Genomic DNA, 11025 nt, shown 5'->3' with positions numbered 1-11025 from the left:
GCCAAGATCCTGCAGCCGGCTTGTTCCGGAGGAGCCTTGAATTCATGAATGGACACAAAGAAACAGCCCGGGGCCAGACTGGAGAGGGGGAGAGAGGCTTAGCAGGGCCTGGGGCCAGCTCGGCCCTGGGCTGTCCTTTGCCTCTGTGAGACAGACAGACAGATCCCCCTTTGTCTGGTAGCCTGGGCAAATCTCTTTAGTCCTCTGTCTAAGGAACTCAGGGTTGCCGCTGACAGGCACTGGCCTGGGGGCTGGGGTGTTTGTGTGTGTGTGGGGGGCAGCTGCAGCAGCTTTCTGAAGCCTGGCTCATGCATGAAGAAGGCCTGTGCCTCTCCAGGGGCTACAGACCCCTACTGGGTACAGGCCGGGTGCAGGAGGATAGTGAAGCTGAGCTGTGGGCTGGGCCTGGCTCCTACCTGGCTGCAGGGGAAGGAATAGGAGAGGGCCCTGGTGTGCCCAGCGCCAGAACCCAGATTAAGATGGTGAGAGTTTCCAGCCTGGAACCCCCTTCCTGCCCTTTCTGTTAGTCCCCACCACTCCCAAGGGTGGTCCCTCTCCTGGTTTTTATCACCAGACTCATCTTGCCTGTTCCGGAAGTTTATAAAAGTGGAATTGACACATGTACACTGCCGTTCAGCATTTATCTGAGCGTCATTCACATTTTTGTGTGTGACTGTAGTCCATTCTTGACACAAGCTAGTGTGCTGTTGTGTGAATTTTCTGCAGTTTATTTCCATTCCACTGTGGACGGGCATCTGAGTGGTTTCCAGGATTCTTTTCAATCAGGACTTCACTTCCCAACTCTAAAGCAGCAGGTTTGGAAATGTCTGGTCTTGAATATTGATTTCAGAGCTAGACTTTAACATTTAAAATGTTCTCATCCTATATATTTGAAGGTTTTTTTTTTAAAGAGAGAGAGAGAGATCCACAACAGGGCCCCCATGCCATGATCTGAACAGCTAGCCTGGATCACAGGCATGCATGTGTGCACGGCACGCTCAGTAGCTCAGGGAGGTCTTGGGTCACCAGCCTAGGCTCTTTACTAGGTGGATCCAGCTGTGTCATTGCTGCATTGTTGTCTGGCCCTTGTTTTATTAGTTTTTCTTTTTTTTTTTTTTAAGAGAGATTTCTCTTATAGGGTGTGTACACTTGCCTATGAGACAGAGAGACAGAAAGTGAGAAATCACCCCCTGAGGGTATGGCCATGCTGCAATCCCTTCTCAATTTTCCTCTTGAGATTTTGGACACATATGCACACATGCCTAGCGTGACTTTCAAGCCTCCGGGTCTGGGTCTCAAATGGCAGTCAGTCATGTGGGTATCCAGTGTTGCAAGCACTACACCATCTGCTGGTCCTTCATTTTATTAGATTTTTAAAAACTCACTTTATAGAGGCTGGCGGGTGGTGTGGTGGTTAAGGTGTTGGACTCCCACGTGGCTGACCATGGTTTGAATCCCGTACCTGGTTGCTTCCTTTCTCACTTTCCCTCTCTTTCTCTGTGTCTCTCTCTGGTTCAGTTAAATAATAATAATAATAATGAATAACATTAAATTAAATAATTAAGAAAAACTTCACTTATAAAGTGAACATTATAACTGGTCAAGTAAGACAGAAGTACAAAGGAAAGAATCGTTCTCATTCCCTTCCTCCAAGTCTCTCCTCTGGTAAAATTAGCAATAAGGTTTGGTTTGCTTCCTTTCATCCTGTCACTTTTACCAGGTCAGCAAACTGGCCTTGCCCCTTACGGAGTCTGTGAGCACGGGTGAACCACTGGGCCCTGCCCGGATTACCCACACCTCAGAAGTCTGCAGCTTTCAAGCTAGGACTGTTCCTGATTCATGATCTCAAATCTGCGGTCCTTTACAGGGACTTCATAAATGCTCCCAGATGACTGGTCATTCATTTCTTCACCAGTGTGACCTGCTGTGTGCAGGACTCTAGACTGGAACCAGAAAGATGACGGTGAGTCAGGACCTGTCCCCCGGTGTGCAGTGTCTTCTCCTAAGGACACGAGTACTATCGCACTGAGACCCACCCTTATGGCGTCAGTTAACGCGATTGCTTCCTTACTCTACATGCAGTTATGAGGGGGGTTAGGCTTCAGCATACGGATTTTAGAGGGGGCACAATTCAGCACTGTACAGTTGATCTGCTGCTAAACATTAGGGTCATCACGTTTGCTTGGGCTGTTCATGAACCTAACTCAGTGCTTCTCAATCTTAGCCACCCAAGCAGTTGACTTTAAAAATATTGATGCTCGAGTCCCAGACTCAGGGATTTCAGTTATTTTATCCAAGGTGCAGCCTGGGCTTTGGCATGTTTAAAAGCTGCCCAGGTGATTTTTTTCTTTCTTTTAGCATTTAAAAAAAACGGAGGCAAAATCGACATAATACACAATTAACCATTTTAAAGTGAACATTTGGGTCAGCTCTGTGGCCTAGAGCTGGATCCTAGTGGTTAAAGGAGCTGCATGGTTTGAATCCTGGCCCTGGGAGTTTGAAAAACACACTGGGCACATGTGCACATGCTCCAGATCCCGAGAATGCAGAAATGGAGAGAAGGGATTGTGGCATGACCCTGCCCATTAGGGCGTACTTACTCCTTCTCTTTATCTCTGTCTGTCTCTGGCAAGCAAACACACCCTGTGGCTAATTTAAATAAATGGTGTGAATAATTCAAAGCGTTTAGTACGTTCACAGTTCTGTGTAACAACTACCTCTATTTGGTTTACCACCCCAAAAGGAACCTGTATATCCATTTAACAGTGCTCCTCATCTCCCCCTTTTCCAGCCCCGAGAAACACTAACGTGTAATCTGTCCTGTGGATGTGCCTCTTCTGGCTCACGCGAATGGGATTATACCATATGAGACTTTTTATGTCTGGTTTCGTTCACTTAGCATGGTTTTTTTGAGGTTCATCCAAGTCGTAGCATGTGTCAGAACTTCATCCCTTTTGTGTGGATGTTCCATTGTATGGACAGACCACATTTGGTTTGTCCATCCAACCACTTCTCTAGTCACTCTTTTTCAAATTCCCTTTTTTTCCCCCCCCTGGCAGATGTGTGTGTACTAGCCAGAGAGAGAGGGAGAGGGAGAAAGCGAACCCTCCCTCCCCCAACTCCAGGGGCGTGGTCACACCACATTCTCCTCTTTTCCCTCTCTCCTTCCTGTCATGGTTTTGGATATGAACGTGCACATGCCCAGCATGTTTTTCCCAAGTTGCTGGGGCTGGGATTTGAACCAGGGACAGCCATCTCAGATTCAGCTCCCTTAATCACCATGGTTGATGGGCCGGCCCCCATCATTCTTAGTGTGCAGCCAAGATTGAGAACCAGTGGCCTAACCTTTCGTAGCCTCGTCCTCACATTGGAACAGTATGATCTACTTTATAAGGAGGTTGTAAACGAGATGCTTTAAACGAGACCCTCTGTAAAGTACCTGATGGATCCAGCACCACTGAAGAAACAGTGCCTGGGCTCTTTGAGCGAACTCTCTGTGGAGAGGAGAAAGGAGAATTGGGGCGGGGGGCTACCTACTGTGTAGCTGGGGCTATGTGGACTCTTGAGCCATATTCTGTCCTGCTACCCACGGGTTAATATTATTCCCTTTTACACAACAGGAAGCTCAGAGAAGTTAAGTAATTTTCCCCAAATACATAGCAACTGATTGTCTATGTAGGAATTTTCCACCCAGCCTACCTCCAAATTGGACTTTTTATTTATTTTTTTTTTTTTTTTTTTTTTTTTTTTTAAGTTTGCTACAAGGTACATGTACTCACCAGAGAGACAGAAAGAGAGAAGGGGAGAGTGAGAGAGCATTCCCAGGTAGGTAGGCTGGGTGCCTACCTCCAAAGCACCACCAGGGTGCCTACCTCCAAAACCCAAGCCCTTCTAGTTCAGGAAGGGGATTCAACATTCTGTCCTTGACTTTTGCTAGCACCTGGTTCCAAATCCTGGCTCGGTATAGGCCCTCCACGTGGCTGTGGCTGTATGATCACCCGGGCAACAAGCGTTGACCACAAAAAGAGGATTCTGTTCTCCAGAGAGGAGTAGAAAAGCACATTGCCACATGGCCTGGACCTGGTGGCTTGAGAATCATGCCAGGCACGTGTGCATATGTGCCCAAATCCTGGGAAGAAAATGGAGAAGAAGGAATTGTGGGGACCAGCAGGTGGCGTGGTGGTTAAGGTGCTGGATGCTCCCGCATGGCTGACCACGGGTCAAATCCTGGACCTGGTGGCTTGCTTTCTCTCCTTCTCTCTCTCTCTCTCTCTCTCTCTCTCTCTCTCTCTCTCTCTCTCTCTCTCTCTCTCTCTCTCTCTCTCTCTCTGTGTGTGTGTGTGTGTTTCTCTCTGGTCTAAATAAAAATGAATGAATGAATAAATAAAGTTAAATAAATAATTAAAACTAATAAAATGTTAAAAAAAAAAAGAATTGTGATGTGGCCATCTCCCCTTAGGGCGATTTCTCACTTTCCCTTTCACTGTCTCTGTCTCTGATGAGTGCACACACGCTAAGGAAGAAAAAAACAAAAATGGAAGGAAAAGCACATCGCCCTCTTCAGTTTAACCAGCAATGGCCTGTAAGGAATGTGGACTCTTTCAAAAGGAATTTCTCATATTCTTCAGGCTGCCTCTGGGATTGTCAGCTTGATTTTAAAGTAGCCTGAATTTCATCTATGCATTTTTATCTGTTAAAAATGAACCCAACTGTGGGTCAGTCAGTGCCTGGTCAACTGAGTCAATCAGTGGTGGTTAAGGTGGTTAGATCTCGCATGGCTGGCTGTGTGGCTGAGTCCTGGACCAGAGGCTTGAAAAACATTCCCAACATGTGTGCATGTGTGCCCAAAATCCTGAGAGGAAAATGAAGGAGAAAGGATTGCGGCTTGGCCATCCCCCCTAGGGGGTGTTGTCTCGCTTCCGCTTCTCTCTTTCTGTCTCTCTGGTGAGTACATGTACCCTGTAGCAAACTTGAAAAAAAATGAAAAAGAGTCCAACTGTTCCTTTGTCAGGAAATGGATAAAGAAACCATCCTACATCCATACAATGGAATACTGCATAGCAATAAAAAGTATGACACACACGAATCTCTCAAACACGTTATACTAAATGGAAAAACCAGACTCACGTGGCTGCACCGGGGTGGGGAGCAGGAACTACAGGCTAGAAGGTTGAGAATAATTGCCAAGAATGGAACTGGTGCATTTTGGAGGGTCCATTTCTTTTTTGCATGAAACCAATTTCTCTTAGATATATTTTAATAGAAAGTAAATAAATCCCTGCTTGGTATTCAAAGCACAGTTTCTTTTCACTGGAGAATGCACTCTGTATACAATAAACTCTTTAAACATAAGAGAAAGGCTGGACGTGTACTGTGTGGCTCCAATTACGTGATGTTCTGGAAAAGGCAAAGCTGTAGAGACCCTGAACAGAGCAGTGGTCGCTTGGGCTCCGGCTGGGGAGGTATTGCATACCAAGGGGCAGGAGGGAATTTGGGGGGAAGATGTTTTTAATCTTGATTGTGGTGATGGGATCCATTGGTCAAAATTGATAAAACTGCATAGCAACAAAGGGGAATTGTACTGTATGGGAGGACTTCAGAAAGTTAGTGTGTTTGAGGGGTAACAGAAGGTGGCAAGGTGGTTAAGGTGCTAGACTCCCACATGGCCAACCATGGTTCAAATCCTGGACCTGGTTGCTTGCTTTCTCACTTCCCCTTTCTTTCTGTCTCTCTCTGGTCAAATTTAAAATAATAATAATAATACTGATGTAAAATAAATAAAACCAAATAAATCATTCTTTAAAAAATGTTTGTGGGGAAAAATGTAATTCAAGTATAGGATTTTTTTTCTGCAAAAATATTGAAACCCATGCATAGTTTTTTAAAAATAATATACATTTTTTCATGAACTTTTTGAAGACCCTGCATATTTAAATGAAAGGTAAATTAAATAAAAGAAGAAGAAATTTGCTATCTTAAAATATCTGTCTAGAAGTTTTTGAAGAAAGAAATGAGGCCACAAGGGGTTAAAGGAAAAGCTCTCGGGTCTTTGGGGTGGTGGGAACTGGATTTCTTGGGTGTGTGCCCCGCCTGGGCACTGTCTCCGGCCTCTCTTTTTCTCCTCTCTTACCAGCATTCAATAGCTGCAGCTATTGAGAGACAAGGGAAGTTTTGTGGAGCCTAGAAATAAATAAATAAATAACTGCCTGCCTGTCCCAGGTCACCATGGCAACCGTGACATCACCCTCGAACCCAGGAGGCTGGCATTATTGGCGTACTGGTGTTTGTTAAAGACCAGGGGGAGAAGGGGTAGCAGGTGCAGGGGATGCTCTCATTTGGAGACTTGGTGTCTCTCCTGGGAGAACGGTGGTAGCTATGCCCCTCACAGCGGGCCATTAGCCCCCAGCCCAGTTGGCAGGAATGGAGACTGTCACGGCCTCCTCGGGAGCTTCGGGCAGAGTCCATGGAGATGAACACTGTGTGTACCTGTTTCGGTGCCCTGGCTGCAGCAGCAGACCACACACACTGGTGAGTCCCAGGCCCGCACTGAGCCTGATGGAGTCCTGTCTACCCACAGCGAGGTGGATCTTCCGCATCTAGTCTTCTCAGACTCCCACGGTATCCCTTCTGGCAACACCACCACAGACACAGGGTAATGCTTTTCCTAGGTGTCAGTCCCTCAAGCTGACACCCTGAACTAACCACCACAGAGCCCGTTTGGGCGATCTTACCTCCCAGCTTCAAATGCTCTTCCTGGTGAAGCCGGACCTTGCTATCATCCAAGCTCAGCTTAGATGCCCCGGTACAGCCTTGATCATTGTGCAGCTGGGCTTCGAAGTCAGCCAGGCCGTGGTTGAATCCACGCCACCTAGGGACCTCGCTTCCTAAATGCAGTTTCTGCACATGGTTCTGCAGGGAGGATGAAACCGAGACGATGATTCTTCGAAGATTTCAAAAAGAGACACCAGGAAAATAAAAAAAAAAAGAGAAAGACACCAGGAATGTTTATTGTTAAGGTAAAATCACCTAGTAATTCCACATATGGACCTGAGCCCAGTGGGAATAAGAGCATATGTTCACCAACAGATACACACAAAAATGTTCATGAACAGATACCAGCAGTTAGTGTAATGACTATGTCGCTGAACTCCCATATAGCCGACTGCGGTTCGAGTCCCGGACCTGGTGGCTTAAACTCATGCTGGGTGCGTGTGCGCTCATGCCCAAGATCCCGAGAGGAGAATGGAGGAGAAGGGATTGTGGTGTGACCATCCCCCATGGGGGGGTGATTTCTCGCTTTCTATCTCTATGTCTCTCTGTCTGCCGAGCACACACACCCTATAGCAAAAGCCTCTCCAAAAAAAAAAAAAAACAGTTCATGAACAAAGTTATCCAAACTGGACTGTTTACCTGCAGTAGAATAGACTAATCATTTGTAGTGTATTCACCTAATGGAATACTATACAACTGTGAAAACAACCTGTTGCTGTAGCCAACAACGTGGATGAATATCACACAAACCATGTGAGCAAAAAAAAAAAAAAGGTCAGAAACAAAAGGATGTGTGCTCTGTAAGTCCATTGATAACAAGTTCAAGAACAGGCCAAACTAATGTACAATGACAACTCGGAGGGCAGATTCCTTGGGGGAAAAGGTATCCGCTGGGAAGGGGCATAAGTGTCACATGTGAGGCAGGAAATGAACTACAGCTCCTCCTGGGTGGTGGTTATGTGGGTGTGTGAGTATGTAAAAATTCATTTAGCTAAACCCTTGGGGAGCTCTACAGCAGTAAAGTATACTTAAAGAAGAAAACCAGACCAAGCTGTGGTGACACGCAATGTTAGGACACTGCAGCGCTGCAGGTTGAGGTCATGTGAGAGATCTGGTTCCATCTCCTGCCTGACCTGAAAGCTGCCTATGGTGGCGTGTGCCAATACTTCCAGGGAGGCTGGGGCAGAAGGACGTTAACATAGAACAATCCTGTCTAAAACACACACACATGACAGGTCGTCGAAAAGTGTGTGGAAAATGTGTATTATGAAGAAACGGCACGGATTTCCAAATTTTTTGCATTAAAGTAAATGTATACTTTAATTCCATTTTCCACGAACTTTTGAAGTCACAAGTAAAAGAATAGAGAAAAATACTTTATAAAAACATTAACCAAAAGAAAGCCAGTGTAGATGCATTAATACAAAAGTGGCTTTAAGGGGACACACTTCATGAGACATAAAGAAGACCAGGTAGTAATGTAATAACAAGCTCCAAACCCTTGGAACAGTAGCACTCCTGAATGTAAATGGTTGGTTGTGGGCATCTGTAATCCCAGCTACCTAGGAAGCTGAGGCAGGAGGATCGTGACATAGCGAAACTTTGTCTTGAAAAAAAAAAAAAAAAAAAAGAATGCTATATTCTAACTTTTTTTAAAAAAATATTTCTTTCATTAGTATGTGCACATGCATGCAAGAGAGAAAGATCTTCAGCCGGATTTCTGACTCCATGATCCACGCCCGACTGCAGCCAGCCTTGGATCATGGGCTCACAGGTGCCCTATGTACATAGGAAGGTCGTCAAACTTGAATTAGAAACCCCACGTGACATTGCCTCACAGAGTGTAGCGTTGTACTAGTGCGCCACCATCTGGCCCTTGAATCCTAATATTTAGCCAAGTTTAGTAATAAACACTGCATTGGGGGTTAGGCACAAAATATTGGGCAGTCCAAACATATTTAATAATCAGAAAACGAACAGGAGAGAGGATGGAGGGAAAATAGGAGAGAGAGGAGGAGAGGGCTTCTCTTCTCCCACCTACAGTAGCTGAAGTCTTTTTAGGCTTCCCTTGATGGAGTTGGAATCACTTCCCCAGAAGAACTTCCTGGAATTCTGCTTCTCTTTCCAGGTTCATGAACCACCGAGTCCCTGCTCACAAGAGGTACCAGCCCACGGAGTATGAACATGCAGCCAACTGTGCCACCCATGCTGTGAGTTGACCCTTGGGGGAGTGAGGGTTGAGCTGAGGACACTTCTTCGGGTGGGTTGAGGGGGTGTAGGCAGCTTCTTCATCTGTGGAGAAATTCGATCCATCCTAAGTGGCTATTTTCTCAAGTATTCCGTAGTTCTTAGGAAAGTGAGGGGGAATTTCAAGGGAAGGTCAATAGGATGCTCTGGTCAATGGCACTGAGCACGCCTCTCTTGTTCGAAGAATGTCCAATGGCTCCCTAGCATCTGCTACAGCATCTGGCCAGTCTAGTGGTGAGAATCAAGCCAGATCTGAGCCTGTCTGTCTGTCCGCCTCCCACTGCCACGCTCTTGCCTGTAGGCTCTAGCATCTGAACCACTCTGTTTCCTCCTTGCAAGGCATGACTTCATGCCCTCACCTGTGGTGTTCCCTCTGCCTGGAATACTTCCCCCTTTCTACTCCAGCCTTGGCTATGAAACCCTTTTCATCTTTTTGGCCTTGCTGAAAATCCCCCCCCCCCAAAGCCTTCCCATCTGCCAAAATGCTGGGGAGCTCTGAGCCAGTGCCCCAAATCCTCAGCTCAACCCCAGCCCTGGCAATGCAGAGATGTGTTTAAACTGAGTCCCCCCAGATAATCCTGCGAATCCTAGAACATCACTATGTGCCTGGCACAGGTAGCATGTGTGGGGGTGAAAGTGAATTAATACTTAATCTTGCTTCCTACTCTTTTTTTAAGAATTATTTTATTTAACTTTATTATTATTATTATTATTTTAAAAATTTGACCAGGGAGAGAGAGAGAGAAAAAAAAAAAAAGTGAGAAAGCAAGCTGCCAGGCCTGGGACTTGAACTATGATTGGCCATGTGGGAGACCAGCACCTTTTTTTTTTTAAGTTGCTGTTTTTTTTGGAGAGGTTTTTGCTATAGGGTGCATGCGCTCACCAGACAGACAGAGAGAGACTGAGAGACAGAAAGCGAGAAATCACCCCCCAGGGGGGATGGTCACGCCGCAATCCCTTCTCCTCCATTCTCCTTTCGGGATCTTGGGCACGCACGCACACGCGCCTGGCATGAGTTTTAAGCCACTGGGTCCGGGACGCGAACCGCAGTTGACTATGTGGGAGTCCAGCAACATAGCCATTACGCTAACTTCTGGTTCCCAGGAGACCAGCACCTTTAACCACCACACTACCTGCCAGCCCCTGCTTCCTCTTCGTAAGAACTCAGGAACTCTTAGATGTTTGGCATGAGCCCAGGACTTCAATGATGGGCTACAGGTGTAGTAAGAAAGAATAGCTGGTACCGCTTTGTACTCTGTGTGTCTGGCACCACACTGGGTCCTATGTTTGCATTTTCTTAGTAGATCCTGTTAGAGCAAAAGCTCACTGAGCAGAGACAGGATCTCACTGGTTCATCTCTGGAGCTCCATGCTGTGTGCATAGTAGGGACTCAAAAAATATTTGAGAAATGATCACATTTCGTTTTGCAGAGGAGGACACTGATACTTGGGACTTACCCAAAGTCACAAACGTACTCATCTTAATAAGTGGATGCTGCACTCCAAGGAGCAAAGCTTTAGCAAAAGAAGACTTACCTTTGAATCCCAGCTCCATTGTTTAGAGGCTCTGAGCCTCAGTTTCTTCATCTGCAGAATAGATGTAGGAAGAGCCACTCCCAAGAGTGGCCGTGAGTATTGCTCAAAGCCTCAGTGCTGGCACAACACGGGCATCTCAGCCAGTGTATTGCCTTGGCACATTCACCCACGTCCCTGGGAAAAGAGGTGCTGAACTGATCCTGCCATTTTCCATGGGGAAGCAGTGAGGCTGAGAACAAAATGCCACATGGGCCCAGGTTTGACTCCTAAGCCTGCCCTGAAAGCCAGGTGCAATGGCTCATGCCTTTAGTCCCAGCTACTTGGGAGATTGTCACATAGTGAGACTCTCTAAATCAAGCACAGAAGCACTAATTATAAGGCTGCTATAAATACAGGGCATATTCATACTCCAGTGGGCTCCAGGAGGTGGGCCGCTGAATCACAGGTACTAGGCCTTCTCTGTTAACTCATT

General features: G+C 46.3%; 1 protein-coding gene across 4 annotated transcripts in view; it reads left to right on the top strand.

Annotated features, from left to right (window-relative positions):
• MMD2 (monocyte to macrophage differentiation associated 2) overlaps positions 1 to 11025 on the top strand; it is a 52077-nt gene that overhangs the window by 19598 nt on the left and 21454 nt on the right. For 3 of the 4 annotated variants that reach the window (XM_006143599.3, XM_006143598.3, XM_014585962.2), the window contains exon 2: positions 8900 to 8981. In XM_006143599.3, the coding sequence (XP_006143661.1) occupies positions 8900 to 8981 (82 nt within the window). Of the gene's footprint in view, positions 1 to 1596; positions 1964 to 8899; positions 8982 to 11025 lie in introns of those variants that run through there. The other variant, XM_027769992.1, reaches the window with a different exon arrangement.

Source organism: Tupaia chinensis, unplaced genomic scaffold, assembly GCF_000334495.1.
Source record: "Tupaia chinensis unplaced genomic scaffold, TupChi_1.0 Scaffold000101_1, whole genome shotgun sequence".
In the NCBI taxonomy this organism is placed as follows: Eukaryota; Metazoa; Chordata; class Mammalia; order Scandentia; family Tupaiidae; genus Tupaia; species Tupaia belangeri.
Note: the sequence above shows the minus strand (reverse complement) of the source record. Positions and strands in the feature narration are given on the sequence as shown.